Consider the following 20,049-nt stretch of genomic DNA (forward strand, 5'->3'; position numbering starts at 1 on the left):
AAAGGAAACTAATAGGAAGTAGTAGTAGCATAGCAGGATGCAGAGAAAATAGTACAGGAAACTAATGAGAAGTAATCTTTGTACAGTAGGAGACATAGGAAGTAGTTCAGGAAACCAACAGGAAGAAGTATTCCTATACACCATTTATACATTTTATTTCATGTGTTCAGCTATTTTTAGCTGGTTTTGCTGCTTAATATTGCAAATTGGTGTGTCTTTCCATATCATTTTAATGCATTATCTTAATAATGAACACACTTTGTAGTGCATACAGATATGTAGTGTTATTCTTCTCCTTATTTCCCTATAGCGATAAATGCACCGGAAGTCTCGCCCATAGGCTTATTTTCGCGTTGAAGACTAAGGAAGGGAAGGTAAGAAGTACTATTGGAATCTTTACTAGAAACTAAAAAAAGTTCACTAGTCATTTTAAAAATATATACATTCTTAGAAAAAAATGGCCATAGTTTTCCATGCTGAAATAATCGTTCAGGTAAATGGTGGGAGGTCTTGTAGTATCTTTCACCACTGACCGTTTCTGTAATGGTATGATGTTTGCCAGAATGGTCGGTTATTAATGAACCCGGTGGCTCTGAGAGACGCCTCACGGTGAGCTTTTCCCGCACAACACTGCACAGCTGCGCCTGCGGGACTGTCGCTTCAATAGACGGGGGTCAGTGCAAGCCCTGCGGGGACGAGCGCATACCAAATCAGGGAGAACAGAGAGGCAGCGGCGGGGGAGGGGCTCCGTATCCAGCGCACGTAACTATGCGAACGTTTAGGTTTCGCACGTAAGATAACGCAAAGATCTCGTCACTAACGTTCCCCTCAAGTTTTAAAGGCTATTTCTTTAGGCGAGACAAGCGTGAACTGCGCTGAGATTTGGGAAGGAATCTTTATTGTTCAGATCCCTCCTCCTTCTTGGGAAGTGGGAGGACCCGAAAAGTTCCTCGCAAAAGGGAGAATTGTTCCAGGACTCAGTCATCCAAAAACGTCCTTTCAATGCAAGAACTTGGGGAGCCGAAGAAAATGTCGGTGCTGCTGCAGCAGCAGTAAATTACTGAAGCAGTAGCGGTTCGCGGGGGAAAAGGAGAGGAATTGCAGTTTTCTTGGATTAAACAGCGAGAAACTTTGGGAAAAGTCGAGCGGCGAAAAACTAGTGGATTCAACTCCAAACTACTGCACGTTTTTGGTAAGTCTCTCTCTCCTCCCCCCAAAACATCTCTTGTTTTTAGGATTCCCACCATGCTATTCTAATAGCTTACTCGAGTCTCCTTCACTTTTCATAATATTTCCCACATTTTTGCACTTTGGCGAATACTCACCCTGTGGGAATTATCGCGTGTTGTTCATCTCAGAAAGATGACTTTTTTACATTTTTGTCAAAAGATGCGGGTGTTAGCTAACTAACGTTAGCTATTTTGTTTCGACGTCTTCTTATCGGATTGCTATAATAGATTCCCGACTCTCCTAGGTTACGTTTGTTGTTTTTCTTTTTAAAAACGATTTAATAGCGTATTTGTGACAGTGTTTCTACAAAACATAGCTAAATGCGCTTTGGCTCCGACTGTGATGTTCATTTATCCCTTAATGCTAATCATAGGCAAAATTAAAATACGTCTGCATTTATAAGATTTATAATATGTTTGTGTCAACCTATCATTGTAGGAGTGTCAATAAATGTGCTATGAAGTGTAATAACATCTCTAAGAAGCATGTATGAAAACTTTTGCATCGTTTTACAGGCCTCATTCAGCTATAGCAGTTGACATGACTGTGCTCAACACAATTTTACACTTAAATGATGTGTATTTATATATTTTATCATTCTATTAACATTCTGACTTTTGAATATGTATTTTATTTTTTAGAACAGATTTTTGTATGTTGATCAAACTAATTGGTCAAATGTTGATAATTGTTGGTAATTAGTAAATTGTGCCCAAAACTTAAAAGCTTTTGGTTTGTAAAAAAATACAAAATAAATATATAAAAATATTTGCAGTTGATTGGTTCTAAAATAGAGATTTTTATAGATATTGACACATTTGCTTTTTAATTAGTTATCGTTTTGTCTGTTAGTCATAGCTAACGGTTGGAAAAAAATATATTTGTGGCTATTTACATTGCAAAGCAACATAATAATTGATAAAAAATAAATCCCAATGAATAAATGTAATGGAAATAATAAGAATAATTAACAAAATATGCATAATGCATATGTTGTTTTTGTAGTATAATGACTTAGTTGTTGTTACTATTATTATTATATCAATATAGGTCCTGAAAACTATACTGTTGATCTGTAAGATGTCATTTGAGATGTCAAGACTTGATGTAGTGTGAAAACAAAACCTAACTACTAAAGATTTGATTTCGGACGTTTGATTTGAGTGGACATGTTCATACAGTCCCCCATGGTTGTAATAGAGTTATAACAGGGCAATACTCTTACAAAGCTGGTAATGAAATTTATCAGGCCCCCAAAATGTTAGCACCCAGGTGCTGCATTGTTCTCAAAAAAGAAAGAAAACAGGCCAAGTGAGAGGAATGCTGGCTGACCTTGCGTGTGTTTCAAACGAGTTGATAGATTCTTGCGAGCCAGATCTCTGCTCGAATGCCAAGAATTCAATTTGAGGAAAAACTGTGGTAGCTGGTTTTTGCTCAAGATGATTGGTGGTCGGGTGGATCAAAGTTGTTCCATAATTGATTCCAGTCTGATTATCTTGTTGGCTTTCATAGTGCTCTGACCTTATTTGGTTATAATGCTGGGAAGGCCTATTAGCTATGCACAGATGGATGCACAGATTTCAGATGACATGCCCTCACTGCTTCGCATTCTTTCAGTGTAACAGGTATCCCATAGCCGAGCCAGAGAGGCCCGTCTGGGGATTCGAAAAGGTTGATAAAGGCATATTTGATGGAAGGGACGAGGCTGATCGGGTATCATCGTGGTAGAGATGTCAGGGATGTGACATATGTCTTGTTTTCGTAGAAAAACAGGCAACGGGGCTGTAGGCGTCAGCGTTATGAACTCATTTCTACTGTGTGTGACCAAATGAGAACTGATTAGTCTTGTTGGATGTGGAGGTTTCTTGTTGCCGCAGAGGTTTTTGGACCAGCGTATTGTTTTCTTAAAGGGTGTAACTTTTCTGTTAATTTGCAGAAGAAGGCTGTGTAATAAAAAACTCCTCCAGGTTGGCTTTCATGTCTGTTTCAGCGGGTATGTTCATGCAGTCATAACAGCCTGGAGGCAACGATCTGCGGGTCGGTGTGTGTGCGTGCGGGTAAAAGATGCTCTCCAATCAGGATTATCTTCTCATAGTGGAATGCACGGCGTGTCAGTCTGCTATTTCCAAACGCGCTCTGAATTATCCAAAGCTCTGAAGTATGGCAGCTGTCAAGAGGCAATTTTTAGCCCGCAGTGAAGAATAATCGTCTGTAAAGTATAAAGTCGCTGTTGGGGCTGCACCTGGTCGAGGTAATTTAGTTTCAGAGCTTTCTCCGTTTCATTAGGCACATGATAACACCTGGACGTCCAGGTGGCTGATTGAGTTTCTCACTTTCTCATGTTTGGTTCCTCTTGAAATGAAAATTTGCTGACAATTTACTCACCCTCAGCCCATCCAGGATGAGTTTGTTACTTCATCAGTATAGATTTTTGGAGAAATCTTGCATTACATCACTTGCTCACCAGTTAATCCATTGCAGTGAATGGGTGCCATCAGAATGAGAGTCCAAACAGCTGATAAGAACGTCACAATAATCCACAAGTAATCCACACAACTCCAGTCCATCAATTAAAAATTGTAAAGTGAAAAGCTTCACGTTTGTGAGAGAACAAAACCAAAATATGAGTCCATAATTCATAAAAATGCTTCTCTCACATCAAGATCCACCTACATATATGTGACCCTGGACCACAAAACAACCACATTCATCTGAAAGTTGAATAAATAAGATTTCCATTGATGTATGGTTTGTTATATGAAAGTAATATGAAAATCTGGAATCTGAGGGTGCAAAAAAATCAAATTCTGAACAAACCGCCTTTAAAGTTGTCTAGATAAATAAAGTTCTTAGCAATGCATATTACTAATCAAAAATTAAGTTTTGATATATTTACAGTAGGAAATGTACAAAACATCTTCATGGAACATGATCTTTACTTACTATCCTAATGATTTTTGGCATAAAAGAAAAATTGATAATTTTGACCCATACAATGTATTGTTGGCTATTGCTACAAATATACCCGTGCTACTTACAAGTGGTCCAGGGTCACATGTTTACAACTATTTTGAACTGTTTTTACTTATAAACAGTGCTTGATCTGTGCATATTTCTCTCCTAATTCAGACAAGACAATTTTTTCATTGGAGAAATGAAATATATGGATAGAGGACTTACCTGCAAACTAATATAATATAGACAGGAGTTGTGTGAATTACTTTTGAACTCTGTTCTGACGGCACCCATTCACTGCAGTAGATCCATTGGTGATCTAGTGACGCAAAGTATCTCTAAATCTGTTCTGATGAAGAAGCAAACTCATCTACATCTTTAATGGCCTGAGGGTGAGTGTATTTTTGCCTGAACTATTCCTTTAAGAACATGTTGTGCATTTACTTGTACTCTAAAACCTGTGAAATACACTGTAATGTGTTACCTTGTCACTTCACTGGTCGTTGTGAAGACTGTATTATGTCAAGCGTGTGTTTGACCCGAGTCGTCTCTGACATCAAGGCGACACACAAACATAGCGGCGTGTTGCTGTGTGTTTCAGTGTGTCTGTTGCAAGGCGGTGAGATCATTGATAAACTCCAGACCCTGGTAAGTAAGCAGCGACTGTTTGCAGACAAACAGCTCAGTGTGTGTAAAGCTGATATTTGTACAAAGATTAAGGATCGTTTGACAAGCACAGAGTAATGGAGACGTTCTCGCAAGACCATTCACACTCTCCCGATAACTCGTCTTTTGAGACCTATAGCTCACTGTCAGAGTCACACACATGCTCTGAAACGTTCCCCTTCGCAGACACACACTCCATTAGTTGTCTCGGTTGTTTATCCAGAATAGATTATGTCCGGGACTATACACCTTCGTACTCAGATAATTGCATTTTTACAAATAATTCTTACAAATGTGCATTTTCTCTCTTAAACATAGGGAGGTTTTAAAAGAGCTTAATAGTTTATGCTTTATAATTTGTGATTTGCAATATACACTACTGTTCAAAACTTTGGGATCTGTAAGATTTTGTAACTAAAAGCATTATTAGTATTAGTATTTTTGCAATAGTATTTACATTTTCTAATTTAATATATTCTAAAATATAATTTATTCTTGTGATGCAAAGCTGAATTTTCAGCATCATTATTCTAGTCTTCAGTGTCACATGAACCTTCAGAAATCATACCAATATGCTGATTTGGTACTCAAAAACATTTCTTATTATTATCAATGTTGAAAAACATTTTTTGTGGACACTGATGGTGGATTCTTTAAATAGAAAGTAAAAAAACAGCATTTGCATGAAGTATAAATCTTTTTTTAAAACAATAAATGTCTCTGCTGTCACTTGTTATATATTTAAAAAAACAAAATGTCACTCAGTCCAAACTTTTAAACAATGGCGTATGTGATTTTGTAAACACCTGTCCTTCAGCACAGAAGTTTTGTTTTGTGATGAAACAGATAGGATGTTTTCTTCATCTTTTTGCCTTTTGGACAGCATGGCATGTTTAGAAGCCAAAGGCTACTGTATTGTTTTGCAGTTTAGGGTTTGTTTATTATGTGGTTGGTGTTGCTTTTGATGTGTCTGCAAACTGTGTGGTCATGGATGTTGCAGGTGTTTACAGTTGACAAGGGCTTCCTCTGCCAAAGCCAGACCTTTGGCTCTGAAAGACCTAGTCATTTGGCCTTAACTATGCTAAAGCTGTTTTCAAAGCTGTTTTAGACACTTTTCAGCTTCAATGTTCTATTTTTGTTTTTTGCTTTTTGACTGTTTTTCTTGTATTTACAGACGTTCACTCAGGCAACAGAGCATTAGTGCATGAGTGCATTATAAACAGGTTTTTTTTTATTATGTATTTTAATTTCCTTCCCTTTACTGTTTTTTTCCGATCTTTGGCGCTGGACTCTTGCTGGCGTGCACGCAGGCAGTCTAAGCTCACTGAGTTCCTGTTGAATAATGTGGAGAAATTGCTTTAGATATATAATTGGTTCCATTCACTATGATGGAAAAGCTGCCAGAGAAGCAGGGGCCCCTCCGTCCTTCCCTCTCTCTGCTCATCTGCAGTGTGGTTTTACAAGAAAATATGTTCAGTATTAATTGATTTTCTTTATTTTCTAATGAACTTCACAATTGCTGCATGTGTTTGTGGGTCTAAAACATTTGTACTTTATTAGGAAGTTTTTTAGTCATGATTTGAAGTGTTTCGTTAGATTTTTGATTAGTTTGAATCATAACATTCAAACTATTGGTTCTGAACGTGGTTATTTCTTTAAATTAGAGTGGGTTTTGGGTGCTTGTGAGAATACAAATGCCTTTGATTACTCTTTTAGGAAAAAACACACTAGCAGTCAAAAGTTTTTGAACAGTAAGATTTGTGTTGTTTTTTAAAGAATTCTGCTTACCAAGCCTGTGTTTATTTGATCCAAAGTACAACAAAAGCAGTAAAATTTTGAAATATTTTTACTATTTAAAATAATTGTTTTCTTTTTGAATATATTTTAAAATGTAATTTATTCCTGTGATCAAATCTACATTTTCTGCATCATTACTCCAGTCTTCAGTGTCACGTGATCCTTCAGAAATCATTTTAATATGCTGATTTGCGGTTCAATTTTTTTATTATGATAAATTTTTAAAAGTACCTTTTTTCAGGATTCTTTAATGAATATAAAGATCCAAAGATCAGCATTTATCTGAAATAAAAAGCTTTTGTAAAATTATACACTATACCATTCAAAAGCTTGGAGTCAGTATATTTTGTTTTTCTTTTTTGGGAAAGAAATTATAGAAATTAATACTTTTATTTAGCAAGGATGCGTTAAATTGATCAAAAGTGATAATAAAGACATTTATAATGTTACAAAAGATTTCTATTTCAGATAAATGCTGTTCTGAACTTTCGATTAATTAAATAAATCTTAAAAAATCTGTTTTCAGCATAATAATAATAATAATACTATTGGTTTTTAAGTAGCAAATCAGAATATTAGTATGGTTTCTGTAGGATCATGTGACTGTAATGATGCAAAATATTTAGCTATGAAATCACAGGAATAAATAACATTTTAAAATATATTCAAATAGGAAACAGTTATTTTAAATAGTAAAAATATTTTAAAATTTTACTGTTTTTGCTGTACTTCAGATCAAATAAATGCAGGCTTGGTGAGCAGAAGAGACAAAACATTAAAAACTGTTTAAAAACATTTGACTGGTAGTGGTTCATTTCTAATATGTGTGTGATGTAAGCTCACTGAACCCGTTTACTGATTGACAATATTTTCCTAATAAGCATCACAGAGGCAGTTTTGTAATAGATTTTTAGTGAACTGAACCTCTTATAATACCTGCCTTGGTGGGGAGCAGCACGAAAACGGAGTCAGTCTAATCCTAACTGACAGTTCCCATCGTCTGGCCAAACGGAGGTATGCGGTCATGTGACCGTCCTGCTCAAAGTAGCCGAACTCAATAATTAGCGTGTGCTAGTTAATGCTCTCTTGTTATATGAATTATGCAAATATCAGGGTGCTTAATTGATCAGAGCCCCTTGGACTTGGCTCGATCTTTTGCTCGTTAATCCATTGAGTGGGTCTCATTATTGTAGCTTTTGGGCAGGGGTGGATGTTGCTCATTAATACACTGAAGGGTACGGTGATGGCGGGGGTATTGGCCTTGTTAGTGGTGCTTTTGATGTTTAATTTTCCGGCTTGGGAACGACTGATGTCTTTGCGGTGAATTGTGGGAGTTTGGGCAGCACTGGAAAAGATTCTGCTTTGCTTACACCTGCTAATCTGTTCTGAGAGCCATGAGAACGTTCCAGAGGATTACGTGATGGCGAAGAGCCCTGAAGGTAAAGTCATGGTTGTGGGAGCAGGTGAACTGTGCCCAGGCTGAATATTCATGGTGATTTTGTTGAGGATATACAATGAAGCAATACTTGAAATAGTATAATGATCTCAGGGCTCTTTTGTTTGGCCTAAGGACCATGTCATTAGATTAGTTTCATTAGATTTTTCTGTGTCTTAGGTTTTTGTAGTTGCGCCCCTGATTTAAACTTCTGGTCATATTGATTCAAGTTCGATCTGATTCTGTGAATCAGTTCAAATGGTTCAGCAAATCAGAAACTTAATTATCTGTTTACATTATCAATGAGAAATGTTCACAGAACTTTCTACAATGCATTTATTGATTATAATATCAAAAAATATATAGTTAAATATTACTGTTTTATGTATTTTTAGATTCACGCATAGAAATTAACATTCATTCTTCTGTCAATTTGAAAAGTGACGGTTAAGACATTTATACTGTTACAAGAAATCTGAGAAAATGATTACTGTTTTGCAGTTTAGGGTTTTTATTATTATGTGGTTGGTGTTGTGTTTTTTGAATCATAAATGTTCACAAAAGATTCTGTGCTGCATTTATTGATTACAGTGCTTTTTAAAATATATATATATATATGTAGTTAAATATTACTGTTTTTATGTATTTTAGATTTACACAGAAAGTAGAATAATAATTATTTTGTCAGTTTACTAAAACATGCTTTTTTACTGTATATGTTTGGGGTTATATATTTGTTTGTTTGTTTATTTATTTATTTTTTTGGAAAGAAATGACTACTTTTATTCAGCAAGGTTAAGACAGTTAAGACATTTGTAATGTTACATTAAAATTCTGAGAAAAAAATAATTGTTTTGTAGTTTAGGGTTTGTTTATTATGCGGTTGGCGTTTTTGAATCAGAATTATGTAGTTAAATATTACTGTTTTTTATGTATTTTTAGATTAATGCATAGAAAAGAAAATTCACTCTTCTGTCAATTTAGTAAAAAACAATGTGGATTTTTTTCACTATCTGTTTGGGGTTATTTATTTATTTTTGGAAAGAAAGTTTCAAAGATCACAGTTAAGGCATTTGTAATGTTACCAAAAAAAAACAAAACAAAAACAAACAAACCGAAGAAAAAATGTTTTGCAGTTTAGAGTTTGTTTATTATGTGGTTGGTGTTGCTTTTGAATAAAAAAATGTGTAGTTATTTTAGATTAAAAATAGAAATAAAAATTAATTTTTCTTTTAGTTTGCTAAAAAAAAAAAAAACAATGTGGAACATGCTTTTTTAAAACTTTTTATCTGTTTAGGGTTATTTATTTATTTATTTACTTATTTATTTATTTGTTTATTTTTGGCAAGAAATACATCATTGTATTGTTAAATATTACTGTTTTTTATGTAATTTTAGATAAACACAGAAATGAAAATTCATTCTTCTGTCAGTTTATTAAAAAAACTATGAGGAACATGCTTTTTTTTGCTGTATCTGTTTGAGGTTATTTATTTATTTATTTACTTATTTTCTTATTCATTAATTTATTTTTGGAAATTATTCAGCAAGGTTCAAAAGTTGCAGTTAAGACATTTGTAATGTTACCCAAAAAAAAAAAAATGTTTCCACGTTGGTAATAATAAGAAATGTTTCTTGAGCAGCAAATCAGCATATTAGAATGATTTCTGAAGTATCATGTGACATTGAAGACTGTGCTGAAAATTCAGCTTCACTATCACATAAATAAATTACATTTTAAAATATTTTAAAATAAAAAAAAAAAAAGCTATTCTGAATTGTAATAATATTTCACTGTATTGCTTTGTTTAACTGTATTTGTGATCAAATAAATGCATCGTTGGTGAGCATAAATGACTTCATTCAGAAAGCTTGGTCAGAATGGTGGCTCCTCTGATTGCAGACAAATATACTATCAGCCATTACAGAGCATAAATATTGAGATATTCTGTTTATAGAACATTAAAGTGTGTTGTTAATTTGTAAGGAGGCCATAATTTCAGTAAACTCTCCGTCTGAACTGTACTTTCTCCATTTTTGGCTCCTTCAGCCAAATGGCCAGCAAACTTCAACCATCCACCATCTCAATCTCCCCCCTCTTCGGTCAATCACCAGTTGACATCCACTCTCTAATTTGGATCCCTAAAGCTCAGATCCTTCCCCCACATCCACTAACCACTTTCGGCTATCCAGCTCCCCCCAGCCCAAAACTGCAGCCCTCACTTGTCCATTGAGCTGCCCCCATCAGCTCTTCCTCTGGCCCTTCTGAGAAACGTCTCTCCTTTCACAAGGGGCCGTAGGGTTATTGTCCGTGCGCCGGCTCACTGCTTTACAATGACTCTCCACTCTATTAAGGTGCGTTCTGCCTGTTACCGTCGCCCGGAGCAACGGGCCTCCCGCATGGCAGATATGCGCTGCGGCATTGTGGGCCGTGGGCCCGCGCGGGCAGTTGAACCCAGCACTCCTCACACTTGACACCGCATGTGTTTATCTAAAGGGGGGGTATTGTGATGTTTGGAGATCGAGGATGGGTCGGGGGGGTCTGAAGGACATAAATAGGGTGAAGGGAGAGGGGCGATAAATATTCAGAAGGAGCTAAACCCCACCTCCTCCCCTCGCCTCCTCGTTACTCTTCTCCTCCCTCTGTGCGGAAAGCAGATGGAATGTGAACGGTACGAGGGAGGCCCACGGGCGGCCGAGAGCGGTTTTATCCAATTAGTAGGGTTGTCAAAATGAATTTCACACAGGCTGGAGGACAATAGTGACCAGAGTGGCCCTAGAAGAAAGGACTCCATTTAGTGACAAAGAGGCATTATGAAGTCACTTCAGTATTATGCTTTTTGTCTCTCTTTCTTTCTCCCTTTCTCCTATAAACAGAGTCGAAACGCGCATGCCTTTGTACAGCCCTTATCCAGATGCTCAGATCAATGCGATCTCTGCTCTCCAAAGGGGTCACATACTTTTGCCGCAGCATGTGTTTTTGACTTACAGTATCGTTTGACTCTCCTGCCTGTGCATCTTTGGTGAAGAAGGGAAAGAATGGCAGTGCTATCAATTATTTCCCACTACAGTTGCGACTTGATATGAACGTCAAGTGTTTGTCTCAAAGGTGATGACATGAGCTGGATTGCGCATATGTGTTTGAATGAAGCGTGTGTGTGTTCAAGGGATAACTTCTGACGCCTGAGACAGGTGGCTTGACAGCCTAGGAGAGGCTATTGCCGCCTTATCTAAACCTATAGGGCAGCTGTCCTGTTGCTGTTGACAGCACAGCTTTGTTGGCTCCAAAGAGCTTGGTAGTCTGAGTAGATGCTGTGGATTATTTGATGGAAACATGTAGTCTGATTTTCACAATTCAGAGGAATTGATAGAGTTCATTAATAAGGATGGCATAGAGTTTTAAGGGTTGGTTGAGCTGTCGTTAACTTAGTTCTGCTGTATGTTTGGTTTAAGCATCATAAATGTAAACATTTGGTAGTTTGTGATGTGTTGAAGAAGGTTGTTGTTGTTATTACAAATTCTGCTTATTTAAATATTTGGTCAAGGTAAAGTTATCTAGCTTGTTAGATTTTGTTGAAAACTGTGGGAATTGTTTATAGTCATCACTTTAAACAAGTGGTTTGGAAGTTATTTGTTAAGAAAACTTAATTAATAAAAAATATTTCTGACAAATTTAAAAGATGTTTATTTATTTGTTTGTTTATTTAAATATTTTTAGCTAGTGAAAACATTTCACAACTACTTTCTCAAAACAAAATATTAGGTGTTTTTTTGACAAATATAAAAATATATTGCTAAAACTATATTTTTATATTTATTATATTGTATTTATTATTTACGTTTATATATTTTCTGTATGAATATTATTTATTATTATTTTACTTATTATTATTATCTATTTTTTGCTAGTGACAATATTTTAATGAGATTTTATTGACAGTTGTGAGAATAATGTTCAATTTGAAAATATCAAATTATTTGCTACATATATGGCAGATAATTTGATGTGTACATCAAATTTGATTACGTGTGTGTATTTATGTATTTTCTGTATTTATTTATTGACAGTTGTGAGAATAAAAATATCAACATATATATATATATATATATATATATATATATATATATATGTTGCATTAAATATTATGTTATTCTTTGACAAATATAAAAATATATTGCTAAAACTTTATTTTATATTTCTTATATTTTATTTATTATGTACGTTTATATATTTATATCTCTATATTTTATTATTATTTATTTTTATTTATTTTTTTACATTTTTAATTTGCTAGTGTAAATATTGAATATAAATATAACATTAAATATTTGGTAATTTTTTGGACAAATATAAAAACATTTTCTTAAAACTGTATATTTTTATATTTAATTTTTAATTACGTTTATATATTTATGTATATTCCTATATTGATATTATTATTTGTTCCTTTATTTATTTCTTTATTTTTTGCTATTATTTTGCTTTTAATGAGATTTTATTGACAGTTATTGACAGTATATTATTATTATTATTTTTATTTTTATTTATATATTTTTTTTGCTAGTGACAATATTGGATGAAATTTTATGGGCAGTTGTGAGACAAATGTTCATAGTCATAACTTTGAGTGGGTTTGAAAATATACAATTATTTACGATAAATATACATATTCCATTAAATATTAGGTTGATTTTGACAAATATAAAAATATTTTGCTTGATTTATGTTTTATATTTATTTATTATTTGCTATATTATTAAAAATATATTTATTATTATTATTTTTTTTTTTTTTTGGCAGGGCTATTTCTAATCTGTACTTTGTTCTTGACCAGTCTAGCAGAAAAAGAAAATAAAAATTATTGATGAGTTCTACCAGTGTTTTGCCATTGGATATTGTAGAAAACACATTTTCAGTGTTTAACTGGTTAAGTGATTGACACCCAAGTGCATAACAGCACCTGACTGCCAGCCCTCACAGTCACTGGCTTTGGTCAAACACAACTGAAACAATCATCTACACCTACAGTACTAGTAATGGATGTAGTAGTAGTATTATTAGCAGTGTCACCGGTTGTGGTATTACTGTTCTTAGTAATTACGATCAGACATTGTGGTAAATCATTAATTTTAGCATTAATGCTACAAAGAGCAGCGACCTGAGACAATCATTGACCTGATTAAAAGCTGATGACTTACAAAGCTGGAGAACTTGACTAAGTGTTCACTTAAAGTGGTAGAAACTAGTTGTTGTTGGCCTGTTTGTCAAGTGTTTGCTTAGGTCAGTATGATCTTAGCTGCGCAGTGAGTTCCCCGGTGTGCCTGGAATCAGCGTCACGCCGTTTCCACTTCAGAGACTAGAAACAAACAAGCTAATGTTGTAGCGGACAGCTAAATCCATCAGCGTTTTAACACATATGGTAATTAAAATGATGAGTCCAACATTTCCAAATCAGTCAGACTAAATAACATCTCTCTGCAGCGTTATGTAGACAGCAGAACTTGTTTATTTCTGGTGCTGGAAACGGAAAAACATTTATTTAGGGCCAACCCCAAAGTCTGTAAATGGCACACATTCTATTCCGTCAGCAAGAGTTTGGCTAATAGCTAATGGCTATGTACCTACCAGCTCCAGAAAAACAACTGCTGATCCCAAGACGCAGACTTCATTTATTTTTGCAGAGTTTTTTCGAGAGTCGTGTCGTGTGGTTCCCTCCCATGTTTGAGCTCTCAATCTTTCTGTGAGGCTTCATTAATCATTTCTTACAATTGATGGGAGAAGAGTTGTGTGTGTGTGTGTGTGTGTGTGTGTGAGAAAGAGAGAGAGAGATTTGCAGTCTGGGAGCAATGGACCACCCTCCTCCTCCTGACGGGAAGTTGTTAGTTTAACCTGACAGGAAAGAATTTCGGGAAACTTGGCAGTAAGAGTCGAGGGAGAGAAACGCTCCCTTTCCTGCATTAACTGTTAATACACTAGCCATTACTCTTTTTCTCCCTCTCCCCACGCTCGTTCTCCCTCGGTTTGCGTCTTTGTAGGGATCGCGTTACACTACTCAATATTTCCAGAAAATACAAATGATATCACCCCCACCCCATTGTCCTTTGTGTGCAGGTCTTTTTTCTTTTGAACCCGCCTGTATCGGTTACACCTGAGTGAGGGGGCTCAGATTTCCCCCGCTTCTTATCCGGGCACCCGTCTCAACAGTTCGACTCGCTGAATGTGGGTCCAAGCAAATGTGTTTTTCAGCATGTGTTCTGTGAACTTGTAAGGAAAGATTGTTGCTTGAGTAGCATAACATACGTTTTTTCTTATGCTTCTTATTATCATCACTGAAAACAGCGTTTGCTTTTTCAGGATTCTTTGAATAGAACGTTCAAAAGAGCAGCATTTTTTTTAAATGTACAGATGAGGTCAAAAGTTTACATACACCTTACGGAATCTGCAAAATGTTAATTATTTTACCAAAATAAGAGGAATCATACAAAATGCATGTTATTTTTAGTTACTAGGTATTAACCTGAATAAGATAATTCACATAAAAGATGTTTACATATAGTCCACAAGTGAAAATAATAGTTAAATTTATAAAAATGAGTCCCTTGTTTGTCCGGAACTGCCTGCTGTTCTTCAGAAAAGTCCTTCAGGTCCCACAAATTCTTTGGTTTTGTAGCATTTTTGTGTGTTTGAACTCTTTCCAACAATGACTGTATGATTCTGAGATCCATCTTTTCAATGGATTTTTTTTTACAATGCATTAAGAGCCAGGGGTGAAAACTTTTGAACAGAATAAAGATGTGTACATTTTTCTTATTTTGCCTAAATATCATACTTTTTCATTTAGTACTGCCCTTCAGAAGCTACAGAAGATACTTACATGTTTCCCAGAAGACAAAATAAGTTAAATTTACCCTGATATTCTAATTCAAAAAGGTTTCACCCCCCAGCTCTTAATGCATGTTTTCTTTCTGAAGCATCATTGAGCATTTGAACCTTCTGTAATAGTTGCATCGGAGTCCCTCAGTTGTCCTCAGTGTGAAAAGATGGATCTCAAAATCACACATTCATTGTTGGAAAGGATTCAAATTCACAGAAATGCTCACTGAAGACAAGTAAACAGTCAGTGATTAAATAAGAATAAGAAACTACAAACAATAGGACAAAAAACTACAGAGGAACAAATAAATAAGAAATGCTACATACATTGTATAAAGTAATCAAGTGTATAAAAATATTGCACAAATAAAATATATGTTTTTTCTTATTAAAGTTACAAAAGTGATTTAGTCAAGAACAGTGAGAGATTTTCTCTTTTGTTGTTTGATTATCATGAATGACACACAGCAGGAATATTAGTCTGCTGTCACTTTAAGAGCTGCCTGGATTTAATATATTGCTACATATGTGTTTTCTTCCTCAGCTGTTTGCTTTCATTTAAAACCTAAATGACTGTTTAAAAGGATACTTGCAAAGATGGTATTTTGACACATGCAAGTGTGTGTATTCAACTGTTCAAGGCCTATAAAGTGGCAAAAATAACATGCTCTATGAGCACCGTCTTAAACTTGAGCCGTCTTTCAGACAATCAATTAAATCGCACTAGAGACAGCAGTCCAAAATCTCTACCGGCTGACAAATTTCTACCAGTTCACTGTGTTGGTGTATCACCCAGGCCTAGTAATGCGTAATGTTCTGAATTTGGTCTCTTGTTTTTGTCAGCTGTATGATTCAGATTGTGGGTTGTGAATGTTTTTGTTCCATTACTGTACTCACCACAATTGCAATGTCACACTAACTATGTTTTCAGCTGATAACCTCTTTCTCTCTTTCTCGTTCTCTCTCACAGGGGTAGTGTATGGAAGATGTCTGGGATATTGGATTGGATACCCTGGGAAAGAAAGCGGAAGATTCGAGTGCTGTGTGCCCTGGGTGCGCTGCTGTGCTGCCTGCAGGATAGTGCAGCTGTTAGAGGTGTGTTTTTGACGTTTTGGTTCTTCTCCATCCGTTACAAGAACTATTCCCACCAAAACATCATAAAGCTGGCTTCATTTGAGTTAGAACAAGCTGGGTTCAGATCCGGCACCTATTATAGCCATTTGTTTTGGATAACCACTGTATTTATTCACCATTCTTACATCCCGATTTCTCTTTCAGATGACATCCCGATCTTCACCGAGGAGCCTCTCTCTGTGGTACAGAAACTGGGGGGCAGCGTGACCCTGCGCTGCAGCGCCCTGCCCAACCATGTCAACATCAGCTGGCGACTGAACGGAAGAGAGCTGCCAACTGGGGGTGACGAGGAGCTGGGAGTGTTGGTGCGGCCCGGTTCGCTCTACATCCCCTCCCTTACAAACCTCACCGTGGGCAGATACCAGTGTGTGGCCACCACCAGCGTCGGGTCCTGCGCTAGCGTGCCGGCCAACGTTACTGCAGCTAGTGAGTACACACATGCTTTTACACACATCAGTCACATTTGTTGTATACACAGTTACACACAGTGTTGTGAACTCAAAGATTTTCTGAGCTGAATTCAAATGGTTCTACAGTGTGTGATTGCATGCCAGGCCGAGCTGTACTGTTAGTGTGTGTGTGTGTATGTGTGTGTGTTTGCCCTAAATTAGTCGGTGTTGGAGCACGGGAAGGGGTGTGTAATGTGACCCACCATAATGCCTGTGCGTGTGTGTACGGGTGAACCACGGGCCCCATTAGTGAAGGGCCTCCTCCCTGTTCTCTACTGCTTCCCTTCATATACAGAGACGGAACGGAAAGAGAAAGAAGACAGAAAAAGAAACCATATGTGAATTTTGTGAGAGTTTCGGCACATACTACCATATAGATGTTTGGGGTTATTGTAATTTGTAAGAGTATTTCACAATAACACTATTTTTTATACAGTAAAATAAGATATTTACAAATCTTACAAATGGACGGAATCACGGAATCACAGAATCCAGTCACAAAAACATAATTTACTGTATAACACAGAATATCACGGAATTTGCCGAATTTTGGATGGATAAATTAAAAGTAGATCACTTAAATATGAATCCTGCATGTTCTGCATGTCTCTGTGTGAATGAATGGCACAGACACGCGGTTTTGTTTACTACACACATACTAAAACGCACGGGACGCTCACTGTTTTCAGCTTCTTCCGCCTTAATGTGTGAGTAGATGAACACATAAACATAATCAGTAAGACTACTCTGAAAGTTGCTTCATGGGCATTTTACACTTTTTTTTTAGAAAAACTTTCATCATATGATGTACAAAAAGAAACTTAAAGGTCTTCACCACAACCCTTCAAAATAAAAGTTTGGTTTAACTTGAAGAAACTGTGATAGAAATAAATTACATAATGTAATGATAGTAGTACTACTACTAATAAAACATTATGAAGAATATTTAAGAATCAAATATTATTTAAGAATATTTACCAGAATTTATTAAGCAGAAAAACGTAAGTACGCAACACAGTATTTCTGAAAAAGAATAAAATAAAATCAATTAAATAGAGATGCTTTTGATTATTAAAATGTAATGAAACCATTAAAATGGATTCCAGAAAATTAATGGAAAATGAATGGTGAATTTGAGAAAAAAAAAAATAGACCCTTAAAAATTTAAATTTTGTTAGACTCTTAAAAAAATACTAAATTGTGTAGGTTTCATGCTTTCAATTAATTACATATGCTTTTTGATTAATACAATTTAATTTAGGCATTAAAACAGTTTAATTTAAAAATTAAAACAGAATCCAGAAAACTATAACAGAAACATGAAAAATTTAAACTGAAAAATGGAATTTGGAAAAAAATAAAACAAATTTTGAGAAAAAATAAAATGGATTTTATGGGACTTCAGGTTCAAAAGTGTGTAATCACTACTAAAAGTGATTCTGTTTTGTATATCTCATTTAGTGTAGCGCTTCATTACAAATTATATTATTAGCTAAATAATTTGAGTGAAAAGTTAAACAATATAAAGAATTACCACAAATGTCTTAGTATTAGTCTCCCTTTTGCTTTAATGGCAGCAACGCTGCATGAACTCCCCAAGTTTGTGTAAAACCTGATGATCATGTTCTCCAGCATGATTTGAAATGACCCATTATAGGAGCATCTTGAGATTCAATGCAGGCGAAAACAACTAACCGTCTGTGCAACAGAATTCACATGATCTTTTTATTTGTGATCAATAAAAATGCTGAATGTCTTGCTATTTTACATGATAATAAATGTCAAAATCCTAAAACCTTCAATTTATGTATTTTTATTTTCATAAACTGTATGTAAGTATGTGCCACATACAAAACACAAGAATATATTTTAAAATATAGTTTTTGTGATGCAAAGCTAAATTTTCAGCATTACTCCTTCAGTCTTCAGTATTACGTGATCCTTCAGAAATCATTCTAATATTCTGATTTAGTGCTCAAGAAACATTTACCATCACTGAAAACAGCATTTGCTTCTTACTTCTTTGAATGTAAAGTTAAAGAGAACAGCATTTATTTGAAAAATCTTTTTAAACATTATAAATGTCTTTATTTTCACTTACGATCAGTCAACAATCCTTGCTGATTGAAGTGTTAAGTTCCTAACTTAAAATAACCTTCAGTTTATTTAGTTGTATTTTCATAAACTGCATGTGAATATGTGCCGCCTATGAGATTCTAAAGAACTGTGTTCATGCATGCGTTTGTGTGATAGTGCGAGCAGTGTAGGTTTGGCGGGACTAGTCGAGGCAGGATCTTCTGTCAAGATGAGACGCGACATGAGATTCTTGACACCATCTTCACCTCCACAAAGCAGGCATGCTTTACATCATCCACCCCCCTGATTTCCCTCTCCCAAACTCTGCGTTTCTGCTCATGGCATTTAATGGTGCATTGGATTTCAGTCCTCTCAAAGCTCATTTGTTTTTTCTGACTTTCAACCTCCCTCATTTTACTTTGCCTCTCGTACATTTGCGAGATGTAATTGATAAGGACTGTGAATTAGGAGTCGAGGGCTAGGGGCGCGCAGATGCGAGCTCTTAGCTTGGGGCCCCCCGTCTCTGATGATCCCACCTCGGCCCCTCGCTCTAATTTAATAAAGACCTCCTCCCTTAGTCAGCCAGGGGTTGGACGGTTCCTGGGGGAGGGCGCTGCGTGTGATCGCGGGCCTTAAGTTGTCTCACGTCTCCATATTTCAAAGCTCTGCCCATTTGTTTTTGGTCTGTGAAAGAGCTTGGCTCTCCCTGGTATCCGTCTTTGTAGGAATCCTGTCTGAAGCATCTCCCACCGGGGAGGCCCGTTGCCTGCGTGAGCATTATTTCAAACTCTCCTCTTAAATTCCTCCACAGACAAGCGAGCCTCCCGTGTCCTTCCAGCCAAGAAACATTCCTTTGGCGCTTTCTCTCCCTTTTCTTCCCTCTCTCGCACACACCTCGTCACATATGTTTTTAATACATGGCGTAACTAATTCTCAATAAACTCTTGGGCGAACTTGTTTTTCTTTGTCGTCTTTTAGGGTTACGCATAGTCTGGCCAGCGATATTCCGCACAATAGTTGCTGCTTCGTCTCATTATGAGTTTTGAACATCATATAAACATGAGCGCTCATACACAACGGCTCTGTGGCCCCAGACATAAAAATGATGAATGCTAAGTAACCATGCAGCATGTATGAAAGCATTGCCAAGTGGAGTTGGAAACGTGTCTGATCTATTTTATAAATACTATTAATCCTGAATGGCTCCCAGCATTCCCTGCTTTCTAGGCCTCCAGGAGACTCAAAATGTACCGCACGCACGCAAACAAATCACACATTCACCCTTTACCTCCTTACACGCACATACAAACATATTAGAAGCATATAAACATTTGTTTCACAGTTTTTCCTTGTAGTCTGCCACTGTTCTTTCGTTCATTCTTTCACCGTAAAAGAGTTTAAATGCAGTCCATATGACTCGTATGCTATGTTCC

At 36.0% G+C, this 20,049-nt stretch overlaps 1 protein-coding gene across 1 annotated transcript in view; it reads left to right on the plus strand.

The window, feature by feature from the left end:
• The first annotated feature begins 820 nt into the window (after window positions 1–820).
• boc (BOC cell adhesion associated, oncogene regulated) overlaps window positions 821–20,049 on the plus strand; it is a 39,307-nt gene continuing 20,078 nt past the window's right edge. Inside the window, exons 1-3 of the mRNA XM_051098641.1 lie at window positions 821–1,192; window positions 15,928–16,052; window positions 16,236–16,517. Of these exons, the coding sequence (XP_050954598.1) occupies window positions 15,944–16,052; window positions 16,236–16,517 (391 nt within the window). The 5' untranslated portion in view covers window positions 821–1,192; window positions 15,928–15,943. The remainder of the gene's footprint in view (window positions 1,193–15,927; window positions 16,053–16,235; window positions 16,518–20,049) is intronic.

Source organism: Labeo rohita, chromosome 24 (assembly GCF_022985175.1).
Source record: "Labeo rohita strain BAU-BD-2019 chromosome 24, IGBB_LRoh.1.0, whole genome shotgun sequence".
Taxonomy (NCBI): Eukaryota; Metazoa; Chordata; class Actinopteri; order Cypriniformes; family Cyprinidae; genus Labeo; species Labeo rohita.